This window comes from Pseudopodoces humilis, chromosome 5 (assembly GCF_049639895.1).
Source record: "Pseudopodoces humilis isolate 2021_Gansu_Grassland_sample_001 chromosome 5, ASM4963989v1, whole genome shotgun sequence".
In the NCBI taxonomy this organism is placed as follows: Eukaryota; Metazoa; Chordata; class Aves; order Passeriformes; family Paridae; genus Pseudopodoces; species Pseudopodoces humilis.
In genome coordinates this window covers 17,296,863-17,314,022 of record NC_142204.1, presented here as the reverse complement: position 1 = coordinate 17,314,022, position 17,160 = coordinate 17,296,863, and the positions used below count along the sequence as shown (strand labels likewise).

General features: G+C 38.2%; 1 protein-coding gene across 9 annotated transcripts in view; it reads left to right on the top strand.

The window, feature by feature from the left end:
• The window catches only part of FGD4 (FYVE, RhoGEF and PH domain containing 4), a 104,296-nt gene that overhangs the window by 72,895 nt on the left and 14,241 nt on the right, over nucleotides 1-17,160 (top strand). For all 9 annotated transcript variants that reach the window (XM_088054922.1, XM_088054925.1, XM_088054926.1 and 6 more), the window contains 7 exons: nucleotides 1,827-2,316; nucleotides 7,864-7,953; nucleotides 9,923-10,068; nucleotides 13,388-13,544; nucleotides 14,638-14,776; nucleotides 15,731-15,789; nucleotides 16,411-16,557. In XM_088054922.1, coding sequence (XP_087911048.1) covers nucleotides 1,827-2,316; nucleotides 7,864-7,953; nucleotides 9,923-10,068; nucleotides 13,388-13,544; nucleotides 14,638-14,776; nucleotides 15,731-15,789; nucleotides 16,411-16,557 — 1,228 coding nt within the window. The remainder of the gene's footprint in view (nucleotides 1-1,826; nucleotides 2,317-7,863; nucleotides 7,954-9,922; nucleotides 10,069-13,387; nucleotides 13,545-14,637; nucleotides 14,777-15,730; nucleotides 15,790-16,410; nucleotides 16,558-17,160) is intronic.

Below are 17,160 nucleotides of genomic sequence, written 5' to 3'. Positions count from 1 at the left end.
GGTGCTCAGAGATGGGAAAAAGAGATTACTGCAGCACTGGGCGTTCTGTGAATTCTTTTAGCACCAGTCTCCAAATCCTGCTATCACTTTGTTTTCCAGCCTTTCTCCAAAGCATCACCCATTTTTTAAACAGTGGAGTATCCGTATATAAAAAAAAACTTCCTTTCTGAAAGGAAACTCTTCATGTTCATTGTGCCCTACACCGAGCCATACATATCTTCCTCCTAGACCTGCCTGCTCCATTGTGCAGGAACTTCTTCCATATTATCAGAGGAAGCTAGAACGAAAGAAAGCAAGCTTTCTTGTTTATAGCCCTTTACAAGGAGAGACATTTTGTGGACTATGGGAAGCTGAGCTGTTTTTGGGCAACATCATTTATCAGGTACACCAGTAATATCTGTCCTATGACTAAATTCTACTCATTTATGATCTCTGCTTATGAGAAACTTCTGTGATTAGCATGCTGAGTTCTGGATTATCCTGCTTTGGCAGTGGAGATAATTCCTATTTTTTGAATGAGCTCAACTCACAAAGTGTGTCTTCTGTGAAGCTGAACTTCAGTTTTAATAGTGATCTTGAAATGGCTAGGTAGCATGTTCATGAGCTGCAAACTGTGATTGTCAACTAGAATAACTTACTTTCATTAGTCTGTACAGCCCACAAGCATGTAGGCATGGCGGAAAGTTAATTAAACCTCTTTACTCTATACAGGCAATTGAAAAATGTATATTAATTTTACCCTGGAGTTAAGCTTATTTAATAAAAGGCATAGTCTTTACATGACTAAAAAAAAGTGATTTAATTTTTTTTTTGTTATATGATGGAAGAAGATAAAGCTAGTATAAGCTATTTTTGATCTCTGTGCACAAAAGTGCAGAGTATGTTAGCAACATTGGTGTAATGTATCCTATAAATGAGTAGTAAAAGTACTGTTTGAAAGCAGTTTTCATCCTTCCAGAAGATGGAGGTCCATACTAGGACCATAGAGGACAGTCAGGAAGAAGAGATAATATGTTTAAACCAGAGACAAATTTTGGAGGAAAAAGATCTTCAGAAAAGATGCAGCATGAAAAAAGGACCTTGCTAACTAAGGAAACTAGAGAAGAAATGAGATACAAATGTAAAGCTCCTCATGTAATATTCTGAATTAAGGAAAAGGATGCTAAATGTTCTTGAATGTGTTTGATTAATTTTTTAGTAATTACAGAGCTGTTAGGGAATGGACTACTGGTTAGTTTAAGCAGTGGACTAGGACTTGGGAAACCATGAGTCTTGCTCCATTTCTGCCAATAAGCTTCTGGGACACTTCGGCAAGTTGCTTCATCTGTCAGTTTCTTGGTTTCCTACTCTGTTTCATGGAGCTAAGAATAGAAAAATTCAGGTTGCAAGAGATCCCAGATCACTGCCAAATCCACCACTAAACCATGTCCTCAAATGCCATGTCTTCACACCTTTTAAGCACCTCCAGGGATGGTGGCTCAGAGTCTTTCCCGGGCACCCTGTTCCAATGCCTGATGACCGTTTCAGTGGAGAAATTTTTCCTAATATCCAATTTAAATCTCCCATACGCATGGGATTCAAGACACATAGGGATGCAATGGCTCAAAAACGGCAGAGCTCTGGGTTTCTAGTAAGAGAAGCTTGTTTGTAAGTGTTTTAATGCATTTCAGGTCTCAGAAATTCCTAATATCAACACAGGAAAGAAAAGATTTCTTGGGGAGGAATCGGTTACATGGTGCAACTCTCCTATTTCCCATCCCAGAATTTAATATAACTCCATGTTTAACTCTTCTCTCATCGATGTTTTGTTTGCTTGGTGTTTTTAGCTCCCTGAATCCTAATGATTTGAAGAAAGATTCCTCTGTTCTCCTCGTGACTAAATCTCAAGGAAGATATGGGTCCACACCATCACCTCAGCCAAAACTCCCCTCCCAGCACTCACTGCAGAAACAGGGAAACAGTGACACTGACAAAACTCAGGTTGCACAGCTGCCCACGGCCAACGGTGTCGTCGTAGCACAAGACCAGCCGGAAGACGAGGACCGGCGGTTGCCGGACCGCGGCTCGGCCGTGTCCACCCCGCTCCCAGATGATGCCATGGACGGCAGCTTGGTAAACGGGGAAGGAGAAAGCGCTCGCAGAGAGTCATTGCAAAGTGTGGCTGTCTGCGAGGAACAGGTGCTCAACAGCTGCCACAGGACTCTGAGCAGCGACACGCTGCTCCCATCCGAAAGTGAAACTCTAGAAATTAACACTGATGTCAAGGAAGAACCAGCTGAGGAAAGCAGTAAGCAAGATCAACCTGTAGAAACAAAGGTAAAGAGAAAAATTGTTTCATTCCTGATTTATTGCTACTTTTTGTATTTTCTATAGGTTTTTATTTACAAAAATAAGCTTCCAGGATAAGGTGAGAAATTGAAAATATTTTGGTTATTTTCCCTCTTAAAAAATACGGGAAAAAAATTTTGCTTGCCTTTTCCCACATTCTCCTCTCCTTTGCTCTTCTCCTCATCCCCTTGGCTCTTTCCCATCAGTTATCTGAAGTTTATAAAAAGTGAAACTCAAATGTGTGTGCTGTTTAGCACCATGCTTCAGCTATGCCAGCCTACAAGGGACACATGTTAGTGGTGTATATGAAATAAAATGCCATGTGTGGTAAACTGTAACGACAGAGCTTCAGGCAGAAGTGTTGTGTGAATCCCTAACTTGGATATAGTTGTCAAGTCAAAGCTGGAAAGGCAGTGGCAGTCTGCTAGTGATCAGATAGATGCAAAGTGCAGGGTATACTAAATATACGACTTTTTAGCAAGGAGAACTTAAACCATGATGAATTTGAGCTCCTTTGTAAGGGAGGTTTTAAATGCTTAAGTGAAGTAAGTGGGTGGAAGGAAATCTGTCTTGGGAAATTAATTGCTGAAGAATGGTGCATATTTTTCACTTGTAAAAGTTTACTTATGCAGCTCTCCTCCTTGTACCAAAGCAGTAAATGTGATTAACAGTTCTGGTCCAGCCATCCTCTGTTTGGCAGGGGGAGCTTGGCAGACCCTCCCAGCTTTCCTCTTCACCATAGAGTCAAAGAGCTGATGCTGGAAAAGCTCCTTGCTGCTGGTCAGGTTTGCACCAGTTCAGTGGCGAGCTGAACTGAGTGCAGCCTTGAGTTTGGATAGCTGGGGGTCACATACACATGTGCCTGGAGGTAAATTCTGTGAGTGGGAAAGGTAGCTCTCAAATTCTCATGTATTATAGGATGAAATATCCTAGGTCATGATAAGAAAGTGATGGGTTGGGTGGGTTTTTTTTTTTAGGGATTGGGTTTTTTCCCAGTAATAAATGAATGTTATGTTCCCCACCTAAACATAAGCCTGGGTGCAGTCCAAGGCACTTTTGATCTGCCACACCTGTCATAATTTTTCTGTCTCCTTTTGGGTAATGTCTGTTTACCCTCTTTATGCCTGTAAAGTGCTGAATTCTCAGCAGGCAACGATGCTAAGCTTGAATCCAAGTCACGCAGTAAGGTGCTGGCAGCATTTTCAGGAAAAAGCTGAAAAGGAAAGCAGTTCTGTTTTAAAGTTCAGGAAGGAACTGGGCAAACACTAATGGCAGCAATCTCATTAAAATCTGTCTTTGAGCTGCTGGGACCAGCACGTGTGATCTGTCTTATATTGACAATGAGTCAGCTTGTGAGGTGTAATGTGACTGTAAGTAGATGTATATTGTTCACTGGTGCTTGAAGGGTACAAAACCAAAGCAAACCCCATGCAGGATGACTTTGCAGCTTGCATTGGTGCAGAACTGAATCTGTAAAACCAAACTGGCTCACAGCAGCCCTTCCTGAGATACCTTGTGCAGCAAGGACTTCCCCTTTAGTCTAGTGAGGTTAAGAAGCGTGTCTACCACCCTTTACAGAATCAAACACTGTCTTAGTTTGGATTAATGCAACCTGGAGATGGAAATCAGCCCTTTGGTGGTCTAAATAGCTGCTGCCCTGCTGTCTGGATTAGGAGAAGGATGATGAGAAACAGGAGAGTTCTGGTGGAGCTTTAAGCTGTTTCTGTGTTCAGGCACACACTGGTAAGAAGTAAGAGCATTAGACAATCTGTGATTTTTCTAAATGCCTACTTAGTCATTATAGAATATCAAAACTGGGATGCAGTCCAGTTGAAGTTGTACTGCACAGGATAACAGCACTCTCCTGCCCTTTTGATTAAAAATGTAAGTACGATTGAATAAAAGCAAAAGGAGCAGATGCGCGTGAATCATAGTCAAGCTTAGTCAAACTCTGTGTCTGATCTAAGTATTTTGATGCTGATGAAAAGTATCTTGTCTCTTGCATGCCATCTTCCTTAGTCCTTAGTCCAGGGAAGAGCAGAAAGTGGTGCTCTCTCTCTCTCTGTAAATGTGTATATGTACAGTAGAAGTAATCCTAAATCCCCAGCTGGAAGGGGTGAATTAAATTGGGTACTGGTGCAATACCAGTGCAGAAATTACTTTTTAGACTTGGAAAAGAAGGCTTGTTTTGAAATAGTGTTGCTCTTACAATTATTCTCCCCTCACTTATCACTAGTAGATCTGACTAAAGACCGATTATTGCAGGTTCTGGAAAGAGTTGAGCAAAATTCATTAAATTTGACAGCGATCTGAAACAACTTCTCCAAACAACCAGAGCAGAGTATCTTTTATTAATCTTATTTACTGAATTAGTTTGAAAGTAATGAAACACAATCATAACAAACAAAAAGACAATTGAAAGTGAAAAGTTTCCTGCCTTGCAGCAGAAACACCTCCTGTCATAAAAATTGGTTTGTCTAAACTGCGGAGGCTGAATAAGTACAAGAACATCTCAATCAATTAACTTCCTGAATAACATCTTGTGGAGAATCTGCTGCTACAGCTAACTGAAGACAGGAGGACAAATGTGTCAGTGTTTGCTGTGAGACTGGTAGAAAACAGGGATATAGACTGCCTGCGTACCACAGATGGGGAAGAATCCACAGAACATCTTTATTAAAGTCCTTGTATGTTGCCTTCATTTGATGATAGTGTTGGGGGCTCTGATGTTTCAGATGCAAAACCAGTGGGAGATACTGGATTTCAAAATGTGAGGTGATTTTTCAGTTTAATTGGGGTAAAATTTTTGGTTTTGCAAAGTTAATTCTCTGCCAAGAAATGTTTTACTGTTGAAAGACTTGAGATATTCTTGATTCTACATTTTTTGGTCTTCTTTAGGAACAGTAACTGGAACAAAGCTGTGTATCTTCAGCATAAGATATAGATATATAAATACATAAATGCAATACAAATACATAAATCTTCTTGTGAACAGTCTCTTCTTTAGGGATACCAGAATCTTTCCACTTTCTTGGTTGCTGTGCAAGATACAAGCACAGTGTAACTTAAATTATATTTGTTCATACTCTATTTCTCTCACCCTGTCTGTGTTGGTTAATATATTCCTTCAAAGCCCTCAGGGCAAGGGCTATGCCTGAGTAAGAGTGAATCATACACATCACTGTTGGCAGGTACAGTTTTCTTGACAGGAGATGGCTCCTGTTTGGTTTGGATGATAATAAGAAAGTTCATACTTTCACCGGCGTTTTTCACACCTCTTCTTAATTTCAGAGTTCAAAATTACATATTATAATTTCTTAAGCATCCACAATAATATAATTATTCTAAAGATGAGCAGCTTTTTGCTAAAGAACTAGATCCAGCTGAAACATTTACTGTAAGCAGTGGAATAGAGATTCAGGTTTGCAGTCCCTGCTGATGCAACCCTTGGTCTCTCACACGCCTGATATTTTGGTCTGCAGCTGAAATCATGTACCTGTGTAATGTAAATGTAAATGTTCTCCACATAGCACACTAGCAGTTTCTGCTTGGTTTTATATATCGAGTTGCCATGCATTATGGACCGTCATTTGAAATGTTCCTTGAAATTATTGTTCCCTGAAGTTGCCTTCCCCTCAACAACACCCCCTGCTTCCCCCCTGAGAACGTGCTGAAAGAAAAGCAGTAGTAGAGTTTTCTGTTATTTTTGCACTGATCTAACCTTGTAGGTGGGTGTTCTTATGCTGGAATAAGAACATGCCGCAGTGATTAAAATATAACTCATCCGTGATGTGCATTTTTCCCCCACATGGAAGATCCCTCTGTCAGGTTGTGCAATTGATGTAGAAAGGAGATGCAGGTTCAAGAATTAAGAAGATGTGTAAGGTTGATACTGAGAGGATTGGAAATCTGGGCTCAGCTCATTTTATGTGATTTTTTTGGTGTTTGTTATGCATGATTTTCCCTCTCTTAATTAGTTCAAGTAATCTTCTAAAAACTATGGATTGCTTCTATAGCACTGCTTCAGGGAGCAAGTGGAGTTCTGGGGTGAGAAAAAAATAAAATAAAATTACCAAGGAACCAGTAACCTCCATGGTTTTGTGCCTCAAGTCCACATGTGAGATCTTTTGTAAATGGCTGCACTAAGCAGCAAGCTGTAGCTGTAATAGCTAATCCTCCAGCTCCCTGCAATGTCTCTTGACAGCACTTAAAACTCTACTCTGTAGGTTACTGTGGTTGTTATGCTGATTTAAACAGATTTAATGAACAGCTTTGAAGTCACTATTGAAAGCCTGCTTTTAGGGAGGAGGTTTGCCGTGTAGCAGTGCAACTGTGAGCACTGCAGATTAGAACTGAAATACGTTGAAATTTTGAATACTTATTGAATACTAAAACAGGGAAAAATGCACTGAACTCCCTTAAATATAAGACTGTACTTTAATATTCGGTATTCTTCACGCAATTTTTGTAAAGGTACTTGCAAATGTTTATTATACTTTTGTGGGAAGCAGTGTGCAGTTTGAAATCAGAAATCTCTCTCTCAAACTCTCTATTTTTTTATGAAGAATTTTTATGGTTTGTCTAGCAATTACCAGTTTCCCATAAGCAGTGTGATAATACTGTCATTTATTTCAGGAAGACTGATGTCGTTAGATGTGAACAGACTATCACTAGATCTGGAGAAGGAATCTTGTAATGGAAGTGTCAGTTTGTTGAGCCTGACACTTGTAAGCCTGAGGCATTTCCCTACTGTTTTGATACTGTACAAGACTGCCCTTTCATTGTTTGTTTTGGAGTAATTTTGCCCAGCAATTTATAATTATGTATCATAACATATTTGGTTTATAATAATATTGAAATTTATAATAATATTGAAAATTGAGTGAATGTTTTAAGTTTCTGTTCAGCAGAAGAATCAGAAATATATTCTGTGGAATAAAAGATTTTAAAATGAAAACTTCCCTTAAAATGCAAAAATTACTTCCATAAAGACTTAATGAAGGAGTCCTCTAATTGCAGTCAACAATTATTCAGCAATAAATGTACTGGTGAACATAAAACATTTTGTACCACATTTTTCTATAATTTTGTTGGGCAAAGAACATGCAGTTCAAGTAACTTCTGAAATGGGGCGGGGGTGAGCACTGAGTGCTCCCATCTGTTCCCTCTTACTCTGCAAATCAGTTCTTCCAGCTCTGAAAGGTCAGTGGTACGTGATTACCAGGATGTGAGCAGATCTGTTGAGTAGGGAGTTGCTGCTTTGGCAAAGATCCCCGTACAAACTGGAAAATACTAAATCTTTTAGGCTTTGAATTTTGCTCCACAATTTGACTGGTTTTTAACATTCCCTGACTTTTGTTTGTGTTGATTAAACTGCGGGAAATCATGTATTTGTCAAAGTTGGTGTTTATTACTAAATGTAAAACTTGTATTTCAGTTTTGGACTATAAAGTAGTCATAAGTATTTTCAAAATTTATTTATTATTGAATTATGTTTTCTTCAGTATCCTAAGAGCTGCTCTTATTTTCCTCCAGGAGACAGACGAGCAGAAACGTCACAAAATTGCCAATGAACTTCTGCAAACAGAAAAGGCCTACGTTAGCCGGCTTGACCTCCTAGATGGGGTACATTTTTCTCGAATTTGCTTTTATTGTGTTGCCTTGAATTCACTCAAATGGCTATGCATAAGCGTGGGTATAAATTACATGAGATGTGGCATGTTTTTCACATTTTGCTGATTTTCCAGCCAGTCATTTTCTGTTGCCACATGGCTTTGCCTTTGCTTCTATTTTAAGAATGCTACATTTTTTAATGAGTGTTAGAATTTTGTGGCTATTAATGCAATATGCTCATTGTGTGGAGAGGTCGCTATAAGAAATCATGCTGGTAGCCAGCAAGGAGCATGGATAACCGTGTCTTGCCTTCCAGTGAATGCTGCAATCACCCACTCATTAGAAAATTACTAAATCCTTCTAATTTGAACCACCCAATCAGAATTTTTCTTTAGTCCCAAAGAGCCTAGAAGTTGCCTAGAAGAAAAAGTATATCCTCTATTATCCCATTAAATATTTAGAAAAGGAAATGACTGTGCCTTCAACGGAAGAGTTGGACTCTCATGCTTTGTAGGCTCTAGCTGTTATTTCTTAAATGTAAAAGTCTGCACTTGAGGATTTTTCTTTCTAAGTCTTGTTTACTTTCCACGTAACACATCTACATTTTACCTGGATACCTCTAGCTTTGCATTGCCTTAGTACAGGATACTTTTCTCAGAATCTACAGTTTAAATTTCTCAGGTCAGAAGTTCTGTACAAAGAATTGATGAAAAGTAAAAAGTCTCAACCAATACAATAATTGTTCGGGCTGCATGGTGGGATCTAAGTAATTGTCCTCATGAAAGTGGATTTACACAGCACACCCGCATTGTAATGGATATATGGTGACTTTTAAAAGCAAAAGTATTGCAGGAGAAAAAGTGATTTTAAAAAAAAGTTTAAAAAGAAAAAAATATGTTTGCTTCCTTCATAGATTTTTCAGATGGGTAATGTACAACTATCTTCCTTGATGTCTTCATAAGTGCACTACTGCTATGTTTCCAGATATTAGCTGGAGAGAATTCTGAAAAATGAGTTTTAAACACAGCTGCTCAACTGCTGCTAATGATAGGAAGAAGACTGGGAAGGGACTGTTATATTTCTAAACTTGGTTAAAAAGTTGTGTAATCTTTATGGTCTTCAGAGTAACTAACTGTCCTCTTGGCAATGCAGCAAACTGGCTCTGTTTTAGAGTATATATGGTAGTATATGGCTTTTTCCCTTTCAAAACATTTCTGCTATCTGATTTGGGGTGATCAAAGTTCCTATATTTAGACTTTTATCTTCTTTTTCAAGTCATTACCCAGACTTGTGAAGTCCTTTCCAGGGAGGTGCAATCTGTTCAGGCATGGGAGAGAGCGGCAGAGGGACAATAGTTCTCCAAAAGCACTGTTTTTTTGGTGATGTGCACATTAACAGATGCACATTTTGTAGCTGCACCTAATCAGGTTGAGCCCACTGAAGGAGAAAGACTATATTTATTTTTGAAAGAGAACATAGTCCACTCAGAAGTGGGTCCCTTCTCTTCTTTAAATGATATGTGAGGACCACTCATAGTCTGCCCACTACTTTGATTTCAGAAGGATAAGGGGGTACAGCATTCAAGGAAAGTGGTGGGGCTGATGGTAATCAGACATCATGCTAATTGCAAAGAACAGAAGAGTGGAAAATACTACTGGAAGACTGGGAAAGCTGAGATGACCTAGCTGTTAAAACAGACAGGATGTCTGGAGCTGATCCAAAATGGCACCGCTTCAGTTTGGCTCTCCTTATGTCAGCCCTGCCTGCAGTGCTCTCCTGGCTTACGAGAACGAAAGTGGGGTGTAAAGGGAGGAGCAACTTTTCATTTCCAGTGAGGGAAAGGCAATGAATCAGTTCATCACTACCGTTTACTATTGAAATACTAATCTTGCCTCAGCTGGAGCAGGAGGGGTGGATAGTTGGTCTTCCGTTGTTAAATATGATAGGTTGACAGGTTTGGGGCTCTTTTTCTGTATTGCAGGTATTCTATTCCAAACTCCTTGAGGAAGCCAACAGAGGTTCATTTCCACCTGAAGTGATTAATAAAATATTTTCTAACATTTCATCAATAAACGCCTTCCACAGTAAATTCTTACTTCCGGAACTTGAAAAACGAATGCAAGAATGGTAAGAGGCAATTCACTGGCTAATATAATCCTAAAACTGTGTCTGTAGAAACTCTTGCAGGGTTGAGGTAGGGAAAGTATCTTCAAATTAAGCTCTCCAGGCCCCAGAACCACTGTGAGTAAGAGAACATCTGCTCTTCCTCAGGATCTGACTCAGCAGAGGACTTGCATCATTTGCTCAAAATAAAGGACATGGATCTCATTGAAGCCAGTGAGATTACTCATGATCAAATGTTTTGCTAAATTAGGGGTTCAGGCTCGAATTATGTTCTACCTGGTGAATTCATTGCACAGAATACAATGCTGAGGTAAATAACATGTATGTGGTTTATGATAATGCTGAAGTAAAGTTACCTTTGTTGTTACTGCTTTTTATAATAAGATGGGACACATTCTTCTTCTTATATATTTTAGTTTTCTGTTTGAAATGAAAATCCATCTCCGATGTATTTCAGGACCATTTTCCCCTCAGCATTTCTTGACCTCTGTTTGGAGTCAGCAAGGACAGAATAGGTGTAAATATACTCTGTAATAATCATGTACAGATGCAGTATCTTTATCCTGCCTTGGTGTGTGTGTGTATGATTCTGGACATACTAAAACATAGCCATGCATTTTTGGTCTCTTCTATGTATTTGAAAAGAAAGAAAAAGTCTCAAACCATTGCTGCTTCTCTGCCCTCTTTGGGAAAAAGGATAACCTCATTTAAAAAGAAATTACAAATACAGTTTCTTCTAGTTATTTCACCTTAGCACTTGTTTGGCTCCTATACTCTATGTTATCTAGAATTTGTTATGAGGAATTCAAATGTTTGTGCATACATAATTTCCAGTTACACTATCACATAACTCCTTTATTGTAAAAAAAAAAACCAAAAAAACCACCAAAAATGAGAAAAATTGCTTTTCTGTGATATATATGAATAAATTAGACCATACAGGTGGTGCTTCAGACAGCAGCTATACATCTTCTGACTCTGTAAGATGATTCCCCTTTAAATGATGATTCTTCAAAATAGAATACTTAACATGTACAAACACATGGTACCCCTGTGTAGTCTGTAATGAATGGAAAAAAATAAAATGTAAGCATTGTGAAATATAGGAAAGCTTACACTTTAGGTTCCCTGCAGAATGACTTGAGTAAGTAAAACCTACCCATTTCTTTTAATAAAAGTTGAAGAAATCTGATTGGAAGTATGAATTAATTAGAAGTCTGGACTACACTAGAGTGCATGTTCATGAGAGGTGGAGTTTAGATGTTTGAACAAACAGTTCACACCACATTTTGTCAGTGCTGTGTAATTTGAAATGAAATTCACGACATAATCTTAAAATTCTGCTTTAGATACTTCATGGAGCACAGAATATAGGTTGCCTTACTTTACATATGTGCAAAATGCTAAACTGCTCTCTACTATTGTGTGTATAATTATATAGCTTCAAAGGTTGAAAAGTGCTTATGCAGATAAGCTTTGACTTTTGGTGCAGAGCTCATAAATTGCATCACAAGAATATTATCTTTTCCACATTGCCTGAAAACAACCTTTGTGCTGTACCTGAGGCAGGCTGTTTAAATGTCCTTGAAGCTTTGTGCTTTTGGGATGAGTTAGAAAAAAGGGTGCAGTTGAAGGCAGCTTTTTCTGATCATTGCTGAAAGAAAAATCTGGGGTAATTTTCTCTCCCCATCACAGGTCTCTGAAATTGTCTGGCATAATAGCTTCTGCCAGATACAGTCTTCTCAGCAGTTCCTCTCATTAGACACAAGAAATTAAGCATGTTCTTTGGGTAGCTTTATGTGCTTCTATTATTCTTTATTTTCCAGCAAAAAAGCTGGATAAAAATTCCCGACACTCTTCCCTTGAGTTGTGATTTAAATTGAAAATTTGGAATAAAAATATGTAATTTTGTAACTGGGAAAGCAGATCAAAAGCAAATTCTTCTTTTTTTGGAAGAAAAGGCAGTGTGAATCTAAACTTTATCAAGTGAAAGTGAAAATGTCTGGTAGCTGCATTTTGAATGAGTTGAGCAACAGCTGGAGCTGAGTATCTCTTACAACATATGGCTTGAAAACACTGGAAACAGCATTGTTGCAATATATTTCCCATGAAAAGTGTGTGAGAGCATAACAGAGCATAACAGTGATCCCATGGCATAGAATCATTGAATGGTTTTTCTTAGAACTTAAAGAACATCTAATTCCAACTCCCCTTCCATGGGCAGGGATACCTTTCACTAGACTATCAAGCAAAATAATTAGATACAACACCCTGAGTCTCCTGTATCCAAGGGTGACCAGTAGCAGATACTTGGAATAACATAAGAACACCACATGATTTCAGAGACCAACTTCCCACTCTATGTTGTCTCCTCATTGCCAGCCCCAGCAGCAGCCCACTCCTCTTCCAGGTGTTACACAGGAACTCTCTGCCTTGCAGAGGCAGCTGGAGCTGGACCTGTTTTTGACAGTCCTGCAATATTCACTATTCAAGCGTAACTTTTCTGTTCTGCACAGCTTTTCTCTCAGGGAAGTGGTATGTTGGAGTGGGCTGTAGAAGTAAGTGCAGTAGATTTTTTCACTTTAGACCGCTATGAGGACATTGATTTCAGACTTTCAGAAATCCATACTGTGATACTGAGTTTCTGAGTCTGTCCCTGAAAATGAGACATGAAATGTGTTTCCTATTGTAGTCCTTGGAGATGCCTGTGTGCTGCTCCACTTTTTTTGTGTGCCTTGGGAGTGCAGCTTCTCTCAGCTTCTCCATCCATTACTTTACTATTTGTTTTATCTGAAGACACCATCAGGAATTGGGAAAAATGTGGGAAGGTTCTCACAAAAGACTGGAGTCCAAGGGGTTATCTTTCTGTCATATGTTTCCTTAGATAAATAGTAATTTTTTTAAAGAAAAATGTTAATACCCGTGTTTATACAAGGCACAGAACGGGAACTGTACAGAATGGGTTTAGCTCACAAACCAAACCAAAGGTTAGGTATTTTAGGGGTTAAATTATGGTCAAAAGAAGTTGATGTAGTTTTAGGGAAGTGCAGATAAAATAAATTGGGCCGTGTTTTATAGTCTTTCATGTCTTCAGTTTCTAGCTTTTCTTATTTTAGTCCTCTGCATGACCTGTGGTGCTTACACACCATCAAAGGGGATACAAACTTTCTGTGTGAATTCAGATTTAATGCTTACGTTGGAACTCCATATGAGGCAATCCCAAACAGGAGGATTCTCTGTGAAACACTTGAAACCTTTTATAACCTTGTGTGACTTTTTTTCTTTCCTGTTTGCTCTGAGATTCCACCCTCTTACTTTGCAGGACTACCACCCCTAGGATTGGAGATATTCTGCAAAAGTTGGCTCCTTTCCTCAAGATGTATGGCGAGTACGTGAAGAATTTCGATAATGCGATGGAATTGGTGAAAACGTGGACTGAACGGTCACCTCAGTTCAAATTCATTATTCAAGACATTCAGGTAATGGGGAGAACAATGTAGATCCTCAAGTTATTTATAAGAATACATAGGTTTGTGGATGAAAAAAGGATTAAAGAGAAAATGAAATACCGAATCCCTTAGAATTAAGGTAGTTGTATTTATCCACTTCACACTGTGTTTTTCACTTCTCCTTCCTGCATATGTGCACAACCCACCCACAAAAATCCTGATTTTTCTCGTGCAAAAAAGGAGCAAATTGTAAAAGGCTGAAACATCTGAAGACTAGAAAAATAGTGCATTTTGTTGTAAACACCAGAAGTTAATACCATTTTAGGCTAAAGTGAAAAGGCAGTGCAACTCTAGATCCCTGCACTGCATCCATTAATACTGTGTTTGCTCACAATAGTGCTGAGCACAGAAAGCTGAGGAGCCCAGGGATGCCAGTCTTTCCCAAAGGCTCGTTCCACACCCTCTGGTGCTCCCTGGGGGTGTCTCTGGGAACTGGCAGGTGTGTGTCCTGCTGCAGTCTGAGCACTTAGAAATAGGATGAAATATTTCTACTTAAATTTTAGTGCTCTATGGACTCTTGTGGTTGTAAGCCAGGGAAGAAAACTGTGTATGTTTTAATGTAATTTTTGTTTTTAAAGTCTAATTGTATCTAAGATTATGGAAATGAATATACATCTTTAGAGATGAGGAAGGGACAATGCTGAGGGAGTTGACATTGTAAATGAAACTCGAAGAAAGCATTCCCTCCTCAGATAGGTAAAGTACACCTTTGTAGCCCATTTAAGTGATTTTTTATAATATATTGTCATGAACTGTTACTAATTCAGAAGTATTTCTCTTGTCTGTTATTACAAGCCTATTTTAAAATACACTGAAGTTTGAAAGGTATTTTTTGGTAAAACTTTTTGGTGAGACTGTCAAATACTTAGAAAAGTTTTTACTGTTTTTTTTGTGAAGATTTTCTGATTATCTGGTTTGGTAAAATAGTTCTGTATTCTTTCAGAAGATCTATCATGCATATTTCAAAATACATTGTTTATGTTTCATCAACCATAACTTTTATTTTACGGTATCGTAATGACATTTTTGCCTGCTTCATTGAAATATGTTTACAATTTTTTAGAAGGAAAAAGTGTGTGGAAATTTGACATTGCAACATCACATGCTAGAACCAGTCCAACGCATTCCACGCTACGAGATGCTTCTAAAGGACTACCTAAGGAAATTGCCTCAGGATTCCCTAGACTGGAAAGATGCTGAAAGTAAATATCTTCAGGCCATTAAAGGAGCTATAATAAGATATTAGTAAGAGGATACTGTAAATAAAAGATATTTTCAGGAAATATCAAGTGAAGAATTGCCCATTAAAAGAATGATAGAATTTCTTCAGTGGAATCATAGCATTCCTTGAAAAAAAAAAAATCTGTTTGAACTGAAGTTAATGTAAAAACCATAAAGCCTTTAGTATTCTCCTGGGGCACATAAGTTTTACTTTGGTTTTGGAATAGCACACAGGTTTTGATTTGTTTGCTTTGCAGATGATCAAGGCTTTTGGTGGCTTTTTTATTTATTTGGTTTTTTTTTTTGTTTGACATTTTGGTTTTCTTTATGCGCATTTGGAATTTGCAACTGTTATTTGTAAAAAAAGTGAAGTTAGACTCACTGTATTTTTAAGCTTCTGCAGGGAAAAAGCACAGCCCACTTTTAAATTTCTTCCTCTTTGTATTTACACAAGAACAGTGCAAGATATTTGCATGGATTGTTCGAAATCACTTGCCAGATAATTCTTCTAAATATTTCATTTTTGGTACCATTACAGTAAACACTTGTAAGATGAGCTGTTTCAACTGAAAAGATATAGTTTGACTTTCTGAACTACTTTCAGAAAAGGAGGGAGAGAACCATGACTGTTCTTGTCACAGAAAGATGTAATTCTAAGTGCTGAGCTGTTACAGTTATCTGCAATAATTCTATTCTGGTCTTTCCATATTATAATTTCTATTTGGTAGCTGCCTTTTTTATGCCGTCCACTTTACCTTGTTTTCTTTTTATTGCTAACTGAAGAAATTTAATGTGCTTTGTAATTTATGTAAAAACAACAAACATTTTTGTAGAATTACCGCTGTGTCCCCCCATTTTCCCCCCCACTATATAGTACGTAAATAAATAAAAGTGCAGCTTTTAGATTTTACTTATTTTCTTTTTCTTCTGTCTAGAATCCCTGGAAATTATATCCACTGCAGCAAGTCACTCGAATAGTGCAATAAGAAAGATGGTAAATGATCCTTGTTTTCCTGATCACCTTTCAACCTATTATATTTCAATATTTGGTGAAGCTAGGAGAGCAAATTGCAAATCTTCCCTAAAATGGCAAGAACTGGTTTCTTGGGTCGAAGTGATTGTTCCTACTTAATGTATTTATACAGCTCCTGGAAATGATGGACAAAAATCTGTCACTGCAACGAATTCTCTCAAGTGGAAAATGGGACAGACTTTGTTCTTCTCCTGTCTCAAATCACTGATACTGCACTAAACTCTTAACCTTGTTTCATCTGTTTCTGTAAGTGCAGGATAATGTTTGTAAAGAGCAGTTACTGTTTCTCTGCCTGATCGGGCTAGGATGATAGTATCATAATTGAAATGTGAGATGTTTTGGGCAGGAACTAATGCAGACTGTATAAACAACTGCATTTTAAAAATTACCTAGGATATAACATTTCTAAAAGTACTCCTTGCTTTATCAGCTAAATGAATCAGACCACACATACTGGCTATAAATATGTTTTCCAAAGCTGACAGTCTCCAGATTTATATCAGCTTCCATCATTTAATTTAAACTGCATTAAGATCTGTGCTTTCAATTAATCAGTTTTTAAACTGTATTTTCACTGTAAAGGAGAACCTGAAGAAGTTGTTAGAGATATACGAGATGCTGGGAGAAGAGGAAGACATTGTGAACCCTTCAAATGAGCTGATAAAAGAAGGACAGATCCTCAAACTGGCTGCTCGCAACACATCTGCTCAAGAGCGGTATCTTTTCCTGGTGAGTATGGTGGCTGCTGATTATGAGAACTCTGAAATTCTCATTAAACTGAAACGTAAAAGCTTAGGATCTTTGCCCTGATAGATTGTGTGTTGAGGTCCCAGTAAGTCTTGTGGTTCTGTGGGAGCTTTTTATCGTGGCAGGTCATTCTCTCAGCTGGGATTCAAAAAGAACAGCTGTGCTCCCTTACAACTCCTTCAGAAAAGGTTTGGTGTGGTTTGCTGCTTCCCATGCATTGAAAATTACCAATACATTTTTGCTCAGGGGTCTCTGGCATGGCCTCTCTTCTGGTTAATAAAAGGTAGTGACAGGATGTGGCACAGCTCCTTCTGATCTGTGCTTCAAACAAAAGGAGAAATCAGAAGAGTAAACTCAGCTGGGCTAGACAGCTGACCTACATGATATTCCCTTCATATGAGAGGTGACAAGCTCAAATGTGCTGTGTCTGTGATACAGATTAGGCAATAGTCTAGTCAGGATTTAAAATATAAAATAGGATTCAACTGAACTGAGTTTTTATTTTTAATAATTAATTCTGAGAAAAATGAGAGGGGAAAAGAAGGAGAAAATTAAACATTTTATATCTGATTTAATAGCTGTGCT